The sequence below is a fragment of the Muscardinus avellanarius genome, assembly GCF_963383645.1.
Source record: "Muscardinus avellanarius genome assembly, chromosome: 13".
Classification (NCBI taxonomy): Eukaryota; Metazoa; Chordata; class Mammalia; order Rodentia; family Gliridae; genus Muscardinus; species Muscardinus avellanarius.
The window spans coordinates 52,309,910-52,328,732 of NC_137799.1; the positions used below are offsets into that span (position 1 = coordinate 52,309,910).

General features: G+C 43.8%; 1 protein-coding gene across 1 annotated transcript in view; it reads right to left on the minus strand.

Annotated features, from left to right (window-relative positions):
• The window catches only part of MTAP (methylthioadenosine phosphorylase), a gene marked incomplete at both ends in the record, with an annotated part of 37,376 nt that extends 18,965 nt beyond the window's left edge, over window positions 1–18,411 (minus strand). Inside the window, 4 exons of the mRNA XM_080708360.1 lie at window positions 2,022–2,189; window positions 7,435–7,493; window positions 8,219–8,305; window positions 18,379–18,411. Of these exons, the coding sequence (XP_080564486.1) occupies window positions 2,022–2,189; window positions 7,435–7,493; window positions 8,219–8,305; window positions 18,379–18,411 (347 nt within the window). The remainder of the gene's footprint in view (window positions 1–2,021; window positions 2,190–7,434; window positions 7,494–8,218; window positions 8,306–18,378) is intronic.
• Between the last annotated feature and the right edge of the window lie 412 nt (window positions 18,412–18,823).

Below are 18,823 nucleotides of genomic sequence, written 5' to 3' on the forward strand. Positions count from 1 at the left end.
AGACACCTAAGTGTCGTGAGCCTTCCGACAAATCAGAGAAAAGGATTCTTAACAGGCATCACAGCTGGTTCAGATCAGGCCTCCAGAGCTCAACTTCAGTTTATAGTAGACACAGAGGACAAGGAAAGCCACTAAAAAGGACACTTGATGCACTCAGTACAATCTAGACATGGGCAGAAGCTACAGGAAAAAAGGGAAAAACAGAAGATACTCATCTCCAGACCAAATAAGCTCCTGTTATAAGTGTACATTCTCTGAAAAAAAAAAAAAAGCACCCTATGTTTTTTTTAAAAAAGTTTTAAAATAAAAGGGAAAAGGAGAGTAGTATAGTATCTAGATAGTTAATACTAAGGAAATATTAAATGATGTCCTTAAAAATTATGTACATGTTTAAGCCAGGCGTGGTGGCGCACGCTTGTAATCCCCGGGCTTGGGAGGCGGAGACAGGAGGATCGTGCAGGTTTGAAGCCAGCCTTGCTGGCTTAGGAGACCCTGTTTCCAAATAAAAAAAAGTATAAAATAGGTCTGGGAGTGTAGCCCGAAGGTAGAAGGGCTTCCAGGAGCCCCAGTACCACCAAAAACAACAACAAAAATTATGTACATGTCTAAAGTTTTTTCACAGTATATGAAAGATAACCTACAGGTAGGAAAATAAAAGTACTTGTAAGCCATATATCTGATAATGGCTAATATCCAAAATGTATAACTCAAGAACAAGAAAATAACCTGATTAAAAAATGACATAGACATCTGAAAAGACGTTCCTCAAAAGAAAACTGAGGCCGTGTGACAAGTGCTCCCCATCACAGAGCAGGAGGGAAATGCAAATTAAACTTGAAATGAGTTATCTCACACCTGTAAAAACCACCACCACCCAAACGATAAAAGAACAAGTGTTGGCAAAGATACGGAGAAAAGAGCAGCCTTGCACACTGTCAGTGGGAATGTAAGTTTAAAACAGTCGTTATGAGCTGGGCGTGGTGGCGCACACTTTTAATCCCCGTGCTTGGGAGGTGGAGACAGGAGGATTGCGCAGGTTCGAAGCCAGCCGCACTGGCTTAAGAGAACCTGTTTCCAATAAATAAACAAGTATAAAATAGGTCTAGGAGTGTAGCCCGAAGGTAGAAGGGCTTCCAGGAACCCCAGTGCCACTAAAAAAAAAAAAAAAAGAGTCGTTATGGAAAACTGTACAGAGGTCCCTCAAAACATCACAAATGTAGACTAACATCTGATCCAGCAACTCCATTTTGGGGTATAGTCTAAAGAAAATGGACCCAGTGTGTAGAGGAGAACATGGATATGCTACATTCCCTGGATATCCATGTTCATAGCAAATTATTCACAATAGCCAAGATATGAAATCAATCTAGGTGCATATCAACGAAAAATAAAGAAAATGTACACAGATACCACGAAGCCCTATTCAACCCGAAAAAGGAAAACTGTCACTTGTGACAAAATGAACAAACCCAGCGAGACAACCCAGACACAGAAAGACAAACACTGTCTCATTTCACTGCTGTATGGAATCTTAAAAAGTTAAGACTCATAGAAAAGCAGAAAAACCGGTATTTACCAGAGGTTGGGGACATGTTGTTCAAAGGACATTCAATTTCACTTAGGCAGGAGGACAAGTCACTGAGATACAGCACAGTGATTATATAGTTAATAAAAATGCATTATATACTTCATTGTTGGTAGAAAGTAAAATCAGGTAGAAAGTAAAATCCATCACCAAAATGGGTATGTAGGATATATTAATTAGCGTGATTAACACTATTATTTATTGTATAATGCATACATATACCAAAGTATCAATGGTACCCTATAAATCTGCACAATTATTATTTGTTAACTGAAATCAAAAAAACAAAAACAAAAAAAACCCTCCCACAATAAAAAGCTGAAAGTGAGCCTGAGCCCTGTCCTCCCTTCTCCATGTGGTTCCCTCGTACCATCCATCCAAGCTGGGAGTGAACAGCTACACGCACCCAAAGTGTTTCCGATGACCGCTTGCTCACCTGTCGATGAACTGATCAATAATGACGATGTCGCCAGGCTGAATCTCCTCCCTCAAGGACCCACAGGCTGTGGTCACTATGATGTGCGTACAACCCTCTTCCTTCAAAGCCCAGATGTTTGCCTGGTAGTTGACCTTTGAAGGCATGATAGTGTGTTGCCTGCCGTGTCTAAGGGAGAGATTTAATACTGTTAAAAGAAAACTCACAGTAGTGAAATGAACAGACCCATCTCAAAAAAAAAAAAAAAAAAGAAAGAAAAATGACTAACAAATACATCTTAAAAAGTTCAACATCTTTAGCAACCAGGGAAATGCAAAACCAAACTACCTGGAGCCTGGCATGGTGGCGCACGCTTATAATCCCCATGCTTGGGAGGCAGAGACAGGAGGATCACGCAGGTTCAAAGCCAGCCTTGCTGGCTTAAGTGACTCTGTTTCCAAATGAAAATATATATATAAAAAAAAAATAGGTTTGGGAGTGTAGCCCAGAGGTAGAAGGGCTTCCAGGAACCCCAGTACCACCAACAAACAAACAAACAAACAAACAAAACAACAACAAAAAACCAACCCCCCCCCAAACCTGGAGATTCTACCTAACTCCAATTAGAATGGCAATTATCAAGAATACAAAGCCAGGTGTGCTAGTGCATGCTTGTAATCCCAGCATTCTGGAGACTGAGACCAGAGGATCGTGTTCGCGAACAGCCTCAGCTACTTAGTGAGGCCCTCTGCAACTCAGTGAGACCCGGTTTCAAAATACAGAATAAAAAATAGGGCAGAGGTTGTAGCTCAGAGGTCGAATACCCCTGGGTTCCATCCCCAGACCCACAAAAAAAAAAAAAAAAAAAAAAAAAAAAAAAAAGAATACAAACAATAATAAATGCTGATGAGGATGTGGGAAAATAGGAACCCTCGTATTGCTGGTAGGATTACTGTAAATTAGTACATCCACTAAAGAACTCTTACTGGCAGAGGGATAATGAGAAGGGGTCAGGTAATATCTAGTCTATAATCACAGATTATTTCATCATCAAATACAAGTCAGCTTTCCATTCTGAACACTGACTCTCCTGTCAAGTGCCGGCAGCAACAGTCCAGGAAGATGCACTGTCTGTCCTGCGGGGTCGGTACCTCAGGGCAAGGCTGTCTTGACAAGAGACAGCCATGAAACAAAACATGGAAACCTGAGTTCCTGGTTGAATTTTTCCATTCCTTTCTGCCTGATCACTCAAAAGAGCAAATGAAAACTCTTAAAATACCAGAGTTCACAGTTGTTTATGGTAAAAGTACTAGGTTTTGTCCAAGAATCAGCGACCTTCCTCCCGACCAACAGTGATGATCTCAACTATGTCCCACCCATATCCACAGGTTGAAGACCTAATCCCCACCTGTACTTCAGAGCAGTAATTAAGTTAAAATGAGGTCACTAGGGGGGCCCCAATCTAATGACTAGTATCCTTATGAGATGGGGAAATTTGGACACAGACATAGATAGGGGAGGAGCTGTGATGCTACTGTGGGAAGACAGCCATCTACAAGCCCCGAGAGGCTGGGAAAGCGGCCTTCCTTCAGAGCCTTGGGCAGGAACTGACTGCCAGCACGTGGCTGGTCTCACAAGCCCCAGCTCCAGAACTGTGGGCAAATTCACTTCTGTTACGTAAGCCAGCCATTGTGCTGTACTATTTTTTTAGGGGAGGTGAGGGAGAAGGGACAGTGTCCTGGAGACGGAACCAAGGAGCATTCCAACTCTGAGCTATACCCCACATTTCAAAATTTTTTATCTTGAAACAACGTCTCGCCAAGTTGCTGGGGTTGGTCTCGAACCTGCGATCCTCCTGTCTTATAGGCATGCATCACCGTGCCTGGCTCAGTATGCAGTACTCTTACAGTAGCCCCAGAAAACCAACATAACCAACAGCAATACTCTATCACACTCCAAATAAAACGCAGCACCTCGCGTGGCTCCGTGCGGCTGGGCCCAGCTCACTATCGCGAGCGCAGCTCCACCTTTATCCCTTCCCAGCCGCTGGCTTGTGGCGCTCTTGCTGCTCACCCACGCTCCCTCCTGCACAGCCCTCTACATCACGATGCTACCCCCTGAACTTATTTTTCTTTCCAGCACCTCTCAGCACCTCGAATTGTGTATTTCCTTTAAATGTCAACCATTTCAACTAGACTCAGGCTGGAGGGTGACGCCTGTCCTGCCTCACTGCCACTCAGAATAGTTTGATCTGCTGGACCAACAAGTATGTTTGGTTAAAATTCTTTGGCCACTGGAAACCCAAGTGTGTATGCAGGAACTCAATTTCTAAAATTATTTAAGTAAATGTGCGCATGTTTGGTGGCATAGTTCTAAGCAATAGTTTTGTAAAGAAAACCAGAATTATTCTGGGCTGTGTGAAGAATCAACACAAGCAATGCTCCACTGCACAAAGGCAGAGTTGAAAGTCAAGTTTCCTTTTTTTTTTTTGGTGGTACTGGGGTTCCTGGAAGCCCTTCTACCTCCGGGCTACACTCCCAGACCTATTTTTTACATTTTTATTTGGAAACAGGGTCTCCTAAGCCAGCACGCGCGGCTGGCTTCGAACCTGCGCAATCCTCCTGTCTCTGCCTCCCAAGCGCGGGGATTACAAGCGTGCGCCACCACGCCCGGCAAAAGTCAAGTTTCCTTTACGTGTGATTATGCAAAAGTATATCTGTAAGCAAGTAACAACACACAAAACCTTACTTTGATGAGGATTAAGAGTTTCAGCTTTGTTTTCTTTGGTCTTCTGTACTTCTATTTCTTCTTCTTCTTTTCTTTTTTTTTTTTTTTTTGGTGGTACTAGGGATGGAACCCAGGGGCCTTCTACCTCCAGGCTACACTCCCAGAGCTATTTTTAAGTTTTATTTGGGAACAAGGTCTCACTAGATTGCCGAGAGCCTCACTAAGTAGCTGAGGTTGGCTTGGAACCTTTGCGATCCTCCTGTCTCAGCCTCCCAAGTACTGGGATTACGCCCGGCTTCTATTTATTACTCTGATCAGAACATTTAAAATATCTGGGATACATCTGCATACACATTTGAGTTTCCACACATGTTTATTACTAATATTTCTATAGGCATAGTTGGAAAAAAGACTAGAAGCCAGGCATGTTGGCACACGCTTACAACCCCAGCATTTGGGAGGCACAAGGGTGAGTCACCACGCCCGGCTTCTATTTATTATTCTGATCAGAACATTTAAAATATCTGGGATACATCTGCATACACATTTGAGTTTCCACACATGTTTATTACTAATATTTCTATAGGCATAGTTGGAAAAAAGACTAGAAGCCAGGCATGTTGGCGCACGCTTACAACCCCAGCATTTGGGAGGCTGAGACAGGAGGATTGTGGTTTGCCGACAGCCTCAGCCACTTAGTGAGGCCCTCTGCAACTCAGTGAGACCCTGTCTTTTTATTCTTTATAAAGAATAAAAAATAGGGCTGGGGGTGTAGCTCGGTGGTAGAATGCTCCTTGGTTCTATCCCCAGTGCCACACACACACAAAAAGACTAGAAATAAATAAATATATCCAAATATAAAAACAAAAAATGAGTTTGGGCTTTGCGGTAAAAGTTTGGGGTTTAGATCTCTGCCACTTATTAGCCGTAAAGCCTTATCAAAGTCACTCAGCTCCTTGAGCCTAGTTTTTTATTCCATCTGTAAAATGATTAATGAAATACCTACTCTATAAGGTTATTAAAATCCTTTATTATCATTCTAAGTTTATATTTAAAAAGAATCTTTAAGCTGGGTATGGTGGTGCACGCTTATAATCCTAGTATTTGAGAGGCTGAGACAGGACCATCCCAGGTTCGAAGCCAAACTCAGCAGTTTAGTGAGGCTCTCAGCAACTTAGTGAGACCGTGTTTCCAAATAAAACATAAAAAATAGGTCTGGAGGCGTAGCCCAGAGGAAGAAAGTCCCTGGGTTCCATCCCCAATATTACACACACGAGAAAAAAAAAAGTGTCTCTATTATTATTTCTGATTACCAATAACAGACGTACTAAAAGCATCAAAATAATTGCTGATATACAGGCATATTGGGGTTTCTATCCTGGGTCCATAGATTCATAGATAAGCTCTCAGAAGGTGGGGAACCACCAAAACCCAGAAAATATGTACATTTTTTTCTGAGGCTAGATCTAATCTCTGGTTAGATTTTTTTAAAAGGAATTAAATTATGTGAGACTATAATCCACCAATAAAAGTATAAAAAAAAAGCCAAAATAAAGATTTTTAAAGACTTAAAAACAAAGGAATTAAAAAAATCAAAAGCTGTTCAACACCACTGCATCAAAGGGTCACACATTACTGTACTGATACAGTTTCATACAGAAATATAAAACCCTCAGCCTCCAGCCACATCACCAATTCTTTCCTCCTAGAGCTTGGAGAAAAAATATGATTCTCTAGTAATGACCACAGCCCAAAAAAGGACACTGCCTGAAATCCAGCTCCATTTAAAAAAACACAGAATGTAGATAGACCTTCATGAGGTTCCTATTTTCCAGCCCTGTGAAATCCCATCCCGAAGAGAACAGGTGGACCTGGGACTTGCTCCTGACCGCTGGCCTGTGGCAAAGCTCCTGTGACCAGGCCCCACTTTGCCACATACTCCCAAGGCTCTACTGGTCTCCCAGAAGCCAGCCACTCCGTCTGAGCAAAATCAAATTCTGCCAACAACTTTAGCAGCCCGAACAACACCAGAAGCCCCAGATGAGAACAGAGCCCTGAATACAGTGTGCCATCCATGCCAAAGACCCAGTGAGGCTGTGCCGGGCTCCTGACCCACAGAAACAGGGAGCTGATGTGTGCTGTCTTGGAGATAATGTGTGCTAAATCGGTGACAGTCTGTAACACAGCAAGGGGAAAACTAATACATGTAGTTTGATTAATTTTGAGCTCTGTGATAAGCATGCTGTTGCTTTCTATGTAACTGGGAACAGCAATGGCCGTGTCTGGGGGAAGAAGAGTATGCATTTAGGTCCATGTCAGGGACCCTAAACCTCTCCCTACAAACATATAACAATTGCCACACAGAAGTACATGAATGAAACAGTTTTTCTTTATCTGGATAATTAGAAAAAATAATGCACAAAGGAGATAATTTCTTCTTGCAGTGAGAACTGAAACCAGAGCTTCAATTTTAGGCAACCGAGCCACGTTTTTAATCCAAGGGGGATAGAACATGAGCTGTTTTATCTCCTAAGTAAATATAGTTTACCCAAAGTCATCCATGGTAAATAAAGATAACTAAGATGATCTGACTCTATCAACACATTAAAAACTCCTACCAACATCTTTACTTTTCCTAGAATTTAAATTAGGCTTAAAAAAATATTCTTCTTTGGTAGTAACATTCAAGAAACTTCAGGTGCCTTACCTTGCAAGGAGGACGCAGTCAACATTTTTGATCTTCCCCAAAATTAAGGCATCAGATGGCTGCATGCAATGAAAAAGTCACACCTCAGAGATTTAGAAACATGTACAGCAACAATTAAAAACTGCCATTTAAATTACTAAAACACGACAGATCTATGAAAACTTGGGAATTTGAAGATACAGCTTAGAGAAGAGCCTGCACTTGATTGATCAACATAAACATCAATAAATATGTACTTGGCTCTCTGCTGGCACAGGCTTCCATGGTTGCCACGGGGACAACACAGACTCCATCTAGTAAGATCTGTCTGTAGCAAGTACCCCAGGGGACTCCTCCCAACAACAGACTAATCAAATTTAAATGTGTCAAGGGTTTTAGATCCCCTAGACAATCTGCCCTGGGCCAGGGCTCACTCAAAAGGGGCTACTTTGTAACCTCCTATGAGTCATCAGTCTGTGGCCTGAATTAGCATGCTGTGGCCTGTAGGCCCTGAATTAGAAGCGGATTTGAATGCAGATCTGAAAAGCACAGAACTGTGCTTAAGTCTCAAATAAGTGGCTGGCTTCTGGCAACATAAATTGAGAAATTATTCATGCACATTCGAAAGGTTGCCAAAATGTCAAAGGCTGAGAGGTGTCCTCATGGGCCTACTCAGCTGGGGGACCCAGTGGCGGGACCCCGCTCCCCTCGGGAACTGCCAATACAAAAGCAACTTTTAAGAACTTAATCAAGCCAGTAAGGCGAAATGAAAAAGTTAACGAATTTCCACCAGTTGGATATTAACCTTGCCAAATGGAGTATCCACATATTTTTCAGTTCTTCCTTCTAAAATTTCCGGATCATCCAGGCCTGTTCCACCAATTATTCCAATCTAAATGAGAAAGAAAGATCATCCCATTAGGACATTTTTCATTAGAAACAAAGTAATGATTTTAAACAAAATCATTTATTCCTATTCATCTGCTCATCTCGATTCCTGCTAAGTCCCATTAAAAAAAAAAAAAACAAAACCTGAAAATTAAAGAAAACTACTCGACACATATTTGAAGGCTTTCTAGAAAAAGAGAAAAAGCAGCAAACATTTAAAGGTTTTTCTATATTCTAGAAATAACCATCACATAGGTAACCTTTTTGGACTATATTACATTTATTTCAGACTGAGTTGCAAATAAGCACAGAAAGGTAATTTTAGGTATCACAACTAAAAGTAGGCAAATGTAGTTGCAGAAAGTTCTGATGGAAAGAAGGGGGCACTGAGTGCTGTGTGCATTTATGTCATCGTCAACATGATTTACACTATGATGTGAGACTCGAATGTATCAATAAAAGCACATTAAAAAAAAGAAAGTTTTGACCAATTTTTATCCTCTCTACCAAATGAACTATGAAGTAAAGAACACTCCAAAAACTGTTGGGACATAAAGTTTTAGGCATATCCATTTGGCAATGATTTCTCCTTATTACACTATTTGATACAAAAGTAAGAAATGTTCTTTCCTATGTTATTAGAACTATAGAACTGGAAGGGAATGCAGTCATCTGAAACTGAAGTGGCTTAAAGAGTTACTTAGGAAATCAAACTGTCACCCACAAATATGTGTGTGTATGTATGTATGTATATATATATATATATATACGAATTCATATTTATACTAGTGAATACACATAAATATAGCATACTATATGTTCAGTAAGTTCATATATTTACAAATAATTCAAAGGTAGCTAATTTTTAAAAGTTCAAACATTGTACTGCATTTTCCCCCTCACAAATTATCTTTAAAGTCCTTGTCCTTGGACAAAATAAAGAAACCTGGTTTGAGTTAAGCTAGACCAGGTTTGGTGGTGATACACTCCTGTAATCCCAGTAATTGAGAGGCTGAGACCTGAAAGGTTCGAGGTCAGACTCAGCAACTTAGCAAGACTCTGTTTCAAAATCTAATAAGAGAGAGAGAGAGAGAGAGAGAGAGAGAGAGAGAGAGAGAGAGAGAGAGAGAGAGAGAGAGAGAAGGGCAGGGTATAGCTCAGAATGCTCCTGGGTCCAACCCCTAGCACCAAAAAAAAGATAATCTAAAAACAAACAAAAAAAATTACAAAGGTAAATATTAACTAAATGGTTAAAACTAAAAGCTAAATAAACAAGTGAAATCACTAGAAAAACTTCTTCCACCTGACCTTTCAGAAGAGAAATGGTTTCAATAGTGGCAAGTTAGACATAATACTTTACTAAAAACCTCATGGAAAGTGACATGAACAACTTTTTTTGGTGAACAAAAAGGTTTAAATCTATTGTTACTTGAGCACAATTCCTACTAAATAAAACAAAGTAGCTTATTGAACAAAAATTCCAGAGTTAAGAATTGACTATCTGAATTAAATAATTTCCAGGTCAGGTTACACAAGTTGCTTCATATCAAGATGTAATAAAATGTTTCTTTCTCTGGCCCTCAATTTCCTTAAAAAAAATCAACAACGCAAGAAAAATAAGGAAACTTCTTGTGAGATTTTACTGTAAATTTTGCTCATTTACCACATTTCCGAGTTAGCTAAGCCAAGTTTTGACATTGATGCCACCTTGTGGCATATAACTGAAACTACAGGCCACGTACTTTATGTCAACTAAATGGTAGGACAGATAAAGACTAACTACTATTACAGTTTTCAAAACGGTAGTAGTGCTCACTTTAGTCAATATATTTAAACCATCTAATTCAGGAGATTTTTTTAAGGAAATCAGATTTATGCAATCCTAGTTCTGCTTCTGGCTTCTCCATTTTATCCTTCATTTCATGTATACTGTGAAGCATTGTAAATTATCCTGCTGTGTTCTGGTACTAGACCACAGAAATAAAATATGATTCTGAAATTACTTTCTGTTTATTCTCTGAGGATTCAGCTAATCATAAAAATTTTGGTTTTCAAAATTATAACCATGTTGTTGACTGGTTTCCAGATGTTCCCTGGACCACAGCTTGGATTCTGGATTTGACACTGGACTCTCAGGCTTGGATATACAAAGCAAATCTAATTTTGTTTTGAAACCAGCCTCTCGGTTTAGACAAGCTCGTCTAGCCTGGAAGCAGAATTATGAAATGCAAGTCAAAACTGGGCGTACTGGTGCACACCTGTGATCCCAGTACTTGGAAGGCTGAGACAGGAGGATTGTAGGTTTGAGGCCAGCCTTAGGAACTTGATGAGGCCCTGTTCAAAATTAAAAACTAAGAAATAGGGCTAGGGTGTAGCTCAGAAGTAGAATGCCCCTGGGTTTAACTCCTAGAACCACCATAAAGAAGAAGAGGAGGAGGAGGTGCAAGTCAGGTGTTTGGCTGAAATTCTGAGTCCTGGAGCTGACTGGCAGCAGTCCCAGGGTTCAGCCCAGACCACCCCAGGTGCATGATGCCTCTCATTCCTCAGCAAGGAACGAACAGTACTTGACATGAAAGCAAATGGCTACTGCTTGCCAGAAAAGCCAGGGCGGAGTCTCTGGCATTGGAATGATCTGCAAGTAAGCCTGTCCAATCATCCAACTGGCTCTAGTTAATGGAAACCCACATCTTGCATAGGATACAGCAACGCTTGGAACAACTGAATACTGTACAGCCACTCCGGGACTTCCAAGATGGAGGCCAGTGGTGCAAGACATGGCCAATGTCGCCACCTGATGGCTCCAGGGCAAAGTACACCTGGGAAGATGCATCTAAGACACCCCCTATCTACCCACACCCTCTTGAGCTCTCTAAATTCAACAATTAACTCAGTATCTGCCTTGGTAATAAAGTGACTGTGTCTGAGCATTTATACATCACTGGCACCATTCTAAGTGCTCCAGAGGCTTTACTTTCCTCATCCTAAGTACTTTATAACATAGGCCCTATAGCAGTTATAAACCCATTTTACTTATAAGAGAAGCACAAAAATTGAAAAATCTGCCCAAGAGCAAATCATAGGGAGCAAAGTTGGGATGGGAACCCGGGACTCCAATGATGAACCATCAGGAGATGCCATCTCCTAATATTGCCTGGAGTCCTTCATGACATTATACAATATTTTTATTGTCTCCATGTTATAAGGAAGCTGATCATCTACAGGGTCAAGTTCTTGACCGAGGCCACAGCGCAAGCGCAGAGCCAGTAATGGAGAGGAGAAGAGGCCTGTTCATGGATAACTTCATCCACCTTCAGGAAGCAGCAACAAGGCCCTGCAACACTGCTGGGCCAGACCAACAGTCCTCAGTTCAGGCCATTCTAGACTGCACAGGAAATGGGCTCAAAGACCAAGATGGAATTTCTGGGCCAATTCTGCCTACCCAGGACTCTTTGTTGTGCAAAATAAAGTCCTGAAATAGGGGCCCATTAGTCTAAAGGGTAGGCACCCTTCTGAGGCTATATTTCATTGCAGAAATGGCCAATTAATCTTTGAGGAGGCATGTCCTCGAAACTTAACTATATTCTTTAAAGCTCTTGTTGTGTGATAAAGGCAGGATCTGCTGAGTTCCTCTCAAGTCAGCTGATGGATACTGGAATCTCCAGGGGAGCTTTGAATGCCCAAGCCCAGGTGCCAGACTGCAAAAATTCTGATGAATGGGGAGGCACAATTTAAAGCTCCTGTGGTGGTTCTAATGGGCAGACTCAACCCAGAACTCTGCTGTAGGGCTTAAACCACAGATTTATAAGCTGTAGGCTATCTGGGGATGGTAAGCTAAACGAGGGCCCTGAGAGCTCTGGGATTATAGGTGTGAGCCACCACATTTGCCTGCTGTTATCAATTTCTTTATCCTCCTTATACCTGTAGGAGTCACATTTTTACTTAAGCTGTTGGATTATCATGAGAAGCAAATGAAATACTGCTTTAGTATCAGCTACTGTTTCTGTGCTCCTGGACCACCCTTGGCAACACACAAACACAAAATCAAAATAAGCTTCCTTAAAGCAAAAACCCTCGGCTTCTCCCATCTTCTCTGCTAGTCAGTACCCAGCCTGGCTACTGCTACCCCCCACCCCTCCGGACAGACTCTCAAGAAGGGAGTACCGGGGTTTTCAAGCAAGAGGAGTTCCCCTGGGTTGTCTGGAAATACTGGACCTTGGTTGTCACTGTGACTGCAGGAAGTGTGCTGGCATTTTGTGGGGAGAGCTGGAGATCTGGTAGATGTCCTGCAAAGCTTACAAAAAGAGAACTGAGCTGCCAAGAATGCCATTGTGTCCCCAAGCAAAAAACTGAAGGCTGAACTCATCATGGTGGTGCGCGCTCGTAATTCCAGCATTTGGGAGGCTGAAAAAGGGGGATAGTGGTTCAAGGACAGCCTCAGCTACTTAGTGAGACCCTTTGCAACTTAGTGAGACTGTTTCAAAATAAAGAATAAAAAATAGGGCTGGAGGTATAGCTCAGAGGCAGAATGCCCCTGGGTTCCATCCCCAGTACTTCAAAACAAAACAAAACAAAAATACCCAAAACAACAACAAAAAATCAAAACTGAAGGCTGTTGGTCACTTGTTTCCCAATTGAGGCCTGTGTCTCATATCCCAGTTTTATTTATTTTTTTTCATAGTCACACATATTTTTTTGTGTGGATCATATGGAAAATGGCATACATTCAGACTGTGCTTGGTACCCTCCCCCTCTACTTCCCCTTCCTGCTCCCAACAATGAGTGTCCAGGTTAACCAGGCTACATTCATACTTTTAAACTTATTTGAATGTAGCTCCTCCATTAAGCAATCTGAGCCTTCTTCCTCTCCTACCCTTCCACTCTAGCTTTGCTGAGGTTTCCCCTCCATTATCTGGAGTCCTTCTGGTATTCCTAATACTCCCTAGTTTGGGCATATTAGAGAAAACATATGTCCCTTCTCTTTCTGTGCTTGGCTGATCTCACTTAACATAATGTTCTCCAGGTCTTTCCATCTTCTTGTGAATGACATGATTTTGTTCTTCCTTATAGCTGAGTAGAATTCCAATGTGTGTATTTCCCATAATTTTGCAATCCATTCATCTGTTGATGGAGACCTAGGTTGGTTCCATATTTTGGTTATTATGAATTGTGCTGCTATGAACATGGGTATGCATATGTTACTTTAGTTCTCTGATTTCAACCCCTTTGGAAAGATACCCAGGAGTGGTGTAGCTGGATCATATGGTGGATCATTCCCAATTTTCTAAGGAATCTCCACACTGATCTCCATAGCTGCTGAACTTCTTTGCACTCCCACCAACAGTGTAAAAGAGTTCCTCTTTCCCTACATTCTCGCCAACATTTGTTATTTGATTTCTTTATGCTTGTTACTCTGATCAAGATTAGATGGAATCTCAGTAGTTTTGATTTGCATCTCCCTGATGGCTAATGGTGTTGAACATCTTTTCATGTATCTATTTGACCATTTGTATCTCTTCTTTTGTGAAGTGTCTATTCAATTCAGTTGCTCATTTCTTGATTGGGTTATTTGCTTTGCTAGTACTTGTTTTGCTAGTGCCACACTAGCAAAATAATCACATCCAGTAAAGCACTGGGCAGGGACTTTCAGACTGAAGGCCGCTGTGGGCCCTGCTCAGGACAGCCAGGAGAGCTTTAAAGGCCCAATGCCCACAAACAAGGGACAGCATCTTGTCATCTCCATTACAACCATTGTGCCCGTAGCTGGCTACTCACCCACGATGGGGCCATATCCCCTCCTTGTCATAGCAAACATGCTTCATAAGAGACATTTCTTAATCTTAGAGCAAGCAAAAGCCAGGAAGCTGCCAGGGGTGCCACAGGCCACTGAGGGAGCTTTCTATAGAATGTGTGGAAGCCAAAGGCCTGTTTGGCCTTTTGTATGGTCTAGCGTGCCACCTGCCCATAGCTGAAGCTCCCTGAGGTCCTTCTGGGCAAAGCCAGGTGCAAATTCCATGGCCTCAGACTCACACTGCCTCTCCCCACTGCCCTACCTGTGGTACCCTGCCTCTGCACTGCAGTGACCCACAGGACTGTCTCCACCACTTTTCCTCTAGGGAGCACCCTCCCTTCTCCCCTTACTCGGTTCCCTACTCTGCCTCATTACATTCCTACATCAAAGAGGCCTCTCAGGCCCCAGCACCCCAACCAGCAGTCTGTCAGAAGAAGGAATTCTACTTAGCCCCCTTGCTCTAAGGAGCTGCTCACAGCCCCCATCTCCTGTTTGGACATGAAACACCAGCACTACCATCTTTTGTGTTCCCCAAGGTCAGACAGTGAAACAATCACCCTGTTCCTCTTCCACATTCTGTTCCACTTCCCATCTTACCCTCTCACTGTTTTCCTGGCAAATCCTCACAGCTCTGCAGCTGCCACCCTGAGCCGGGCACCGGGCACCGGGCACCAGGGCTTCTGGCCTGATCTAGCTCTTCCCCATGCAAGCCATTGTATGCCCAGCAGCCAAGCAATCACTTAAAAATGCAAATCAGAGGCTACTTCTCTGTTCAGAACCTTTTAAAGGTGCCCAAAATACTTAGTCAAATCCAAGTTCTTTACCATGGTCTATACTAGAGGCCTGATAAGCTGCACCTACCAGGCCCCAGCACTACTAGCAGAGATTTCTGTCTGCAGGGATTCTGCCCACTTCCTCCTCAGACCCGGGTTCTCTCCCTGCTGACCCAATCTTTCCTCAGGTCTTTACCCTTACTCCAGCTCCTAGCTGTTCTTCAATCTACTCCAACTGCTAAAACAAAACAGCACAGACTGGGTTGCTTACAGGCAACAGAAATTTCTTTCTTCCTAGATCAAGGGAGATTCAGTGTCTGGGTAGGGCCTGCTCTTTGATTTATAGATGATACCTTCTCCCATGGTGGCCAGGTTCCAGGCAGCTCTCTTGAGCTTCTTTTATACAGACACTAATCTCTTGACCCTGAAAACTCTATCCTCATGACCTAATCACCCCCAGAGGCCCCACCGGTTAATATCACATATAAATGGGGAGGCATTCCATAGCTTAAACCTACCTTCATAGAGGCCTTTGCTGACCACCCCCCACACCGCGAGGCTAAATGTTTCACTCTCCTCTTAGTTGGTCTTATCCACTAAAAGATAAGCTTAAAGAAAACAAAGATGCACCCCCAACACCTGGCAAAGATGCAAATGTGTAGGTGTGTGTAGATATTTATGTTACATACATACATTTTTTTGTCTGGTACTGGGGATTGAACCCAGGGGCATTCTACCTTAGAACCACACTCCTAGCCCTTACTAGGATTATAAGCATGTGCCATTGCACTCAGCTTGCAATAAATATTTTTGAGTAGGATTTTGCTACCAGATAGTTAGCTTAAAAAGATATAAAATTATCACCGGGTGTGGTGGCGCACGCTTGTAATCCCTGCACTTGGGAGGCGGACACAGGAGGATCGCGCAGGTTCGAAGCCAGCTGCTCTGGCTTAAGAGACCCTGTTTCCAAGTAAAAAATGTATAAAAATAGGTCTGGGAGTATAGCCCAGAGGTAGAAGGGTTTCCAGAAACCCCAGTACCACCAAAAATAAATAAATAAAATAAAATTATGCCACTAAGCCCAAACGCTATGGTGTTTTTCAGCTGAATGACCTTACTGCATCTCTTAAACTGAGTTGACTGAATGGAAACTTCAACTTCTGGTGATATTTATATTTTACAAAGGGAGTTACTGAGGCCGGCATCAAAAGAGTGTCTAGAACTGGGTTGGGTGTGTTACATGTTATTGAATTTAAGTCCAACAACCTCTCAGGGTAGGTGTGATTTACTTTCCTCTTAGAATCCAGAACCTTAATGGGGAGGGGGGTAAGTTCACATTCCTGCTGGCTCCTTCCCCCACCACCTTGAAGGAAGCTGCAAGCACTTCTGGCCACCCAAATTGTGGTTTTAGATGAATAGGTGAAATGGTGGTAATGTGTCATCAATAGGGTTCACACAGCTGCGTCTCCTGCGCCCATACCTGGAGAGAGCTCAGTGGTTCAGGGAGGTGGCCTGCTTTGTGGAACATTCTGCACCCCCTTTCCTAAGGCTGCATGACTTCTTTGTTCAAACAGTAAAACAGGCCATAATGACCATATTCCAGCTTTCAGAAATGCCTCATATCTAAGAGCTGGTGGAGTGCCAGGCGCTCGGCCAGTTCTATCATTAGCTCAGCCTGCTGTGTGCTCTGCACACCTTAGTGGGCCTTTCAGGGCCTGGGCTTTCCATCTGCAGAAAGGGGACTGTGTGGCCATGGGTCTTGAAGGAGTGCCCCTTCTCCTGCTACCCTATGACATTAAGTATAGGATAAACACCTCCTGTTGTCTATACAGGATGTTGCCTTAGTTGGGGGTGGGAGGGTAGTTGTTGGCATCACGGGCTGTCAACAACGAAGTTGTCATCTGCTCTGGCATCGCAGAGAGAAATCAGCAGGCAGGCCAAGCACCATGTGTACCTCTTAATTTTATATCCAGCAGCTTGCCAAGACCAAAAATACATATCATTCAATATTTACAGCAGGACTTAAATCATGTTGCCAGTTCTGCACTTAAATGTACTGCATTAATTTTACAGGGAAACCAGAATGCTAACTAGATCAAAGTGAGCCTGTTTTAAGTAAGATCCCTGTTTTCCACTGTGCTTTAAGTGCATTCTTTTAACAAAAAGGTGAAAAGTTGTGGTCCAGTGACACCTAACATAGTGATTTAAGAGTTGGAAAAAGAACAATTCAAAATTAATTTCAGCCCCTCCATTTATAAGCACTACTATTTTGTAAGCTTCAATCATGTTCAACACAGACAATATAATTGTAACCCTCCCAGAAAATTCTGCAGTAAAATCGTCCCTTTATAGGCAGGCACCTAAGAGAACTCATACTTTACACATGAGTTTCATGAAAACTCTTTGGGCCCTGTTCTCCAGACTGGCATGAGAGAAGCCTTTTCTATAAATATATTTTCAAAATGGTAAAAGAGATTTTCATTTAACTCTGGCTGCATCCTCTCATCCTTAAGAGGCTCACAGAGCATGCAAAGGGTTAAGTATACACTAACTCCTCCAGCTGCTGCAAAATGACCCATTTTGATGAGTTCTTCCAGAACTGCACACAAGTCAAGGGAAATCCAGAGATACTTGGAGAAGACAGGTGACCTTCTATTCCACTGGCCAGAGATTCCTCAAAGCTGTGTTCTTGGCCTATAATAAATAGAAACTTAGAAACTGTCTTAGGTTGTATCATCAATTTTTCCTTGTGTACTGTAATTCTACTCTCCCCACCAACCAGGAAAGAAGCATTTGGAAGACCCAGAGAAGCTTACTGCAACTCTCAGAACGCACACCGTGTTCGTGTACCGGCGGAACCCAGAACGGAGGGAGGCCAAAGGAATCTGAGCTCTTAACTTTCAAGATTGTGAACAAGGCGGTTTCAAGCCAGAGGCCTCCAAAGACCAGGCAGCCCCAAGGCAGAGAGGCAGGTACTTATTTTCAGTATTTAAACCAAAGTCTCAAAACCTCCGCAGCACTGCGCTGCAGGGAAAAACTTTAGCACCGAGAAGGCTAAGTTTGGAGGAGAAAAAAAGCCGGAAGCTTGCAAAAGAGCAAGCTCCCAGGTCGCCCACGTGGGCCGCGGGCAGGGAGCGGAAGCGCGAGTCCCGCAAGGCGCCGGGCTGCAGTCGCAGCAGCTGCGGGCGCTCGGCCACCCGGGGCACCGGCTAGTGCCAGGCAGGCGCACCTCCCAGAGAGGAGTGGCGGGTGCCAGGGAAGGGCTGCAGCGCGGGCGCAGCCTCTGCCGACCTATGCCCCACTCCAAGGGACTTGCTACCAACCAGCGGGGTCAGGTGCAGATAAGCCCAAAGGTTGAGGGGAGGTCAGTGTGCACCCCTCCCGAAGTGCCGCACCCCGGCCCCTCCTCGCCGCGGTGGGGCGCGCCGGCTGGGGCGCATAGCCCCGAGGCGCGGTCCCCTGGGGCGGGAGGGCACCGGGCAGGGCGGACCTCAGCCACGGGGCCGCCGATCTCACCTTCACGACCGTGGTGGCGGCGCCTGATGCCATGTCTGCACCGGGAGGAGGCCGCGATGGGCGAGCGCGCGGGGCGGAGAGGCGCAGCCGGGCCAGGCGCGGAGCGCGGGAGGGAGCCGGCGGAGCCCCGGGGTGGGCCCTGGCTCCTCCTCTTCCTCCCCGGGGCAGCTGGATTGGCTGTGCTCGTGGGCTCTCCCCGCCACCCCCCTCCTCAAATCCAGGTCCCCGCGTCCCGCCCCCTTTGCAGACCTTTCCGGTTCTCAGGGTTTCTTTTTTGCATGGACAGTGGTAACGGGTTCAGGGTAGTGGTGGTACTGATGAGAGTGGAGACCGCCGCCGGAGCGTATCTATTGTTCCGGACTCTCTACTTTGCATTTTAATGAGCTTATTAACTTTCACCCAAGCCCGGTACGGAAGAGCAGCACTCCCGGCTCGGCCCAGTACC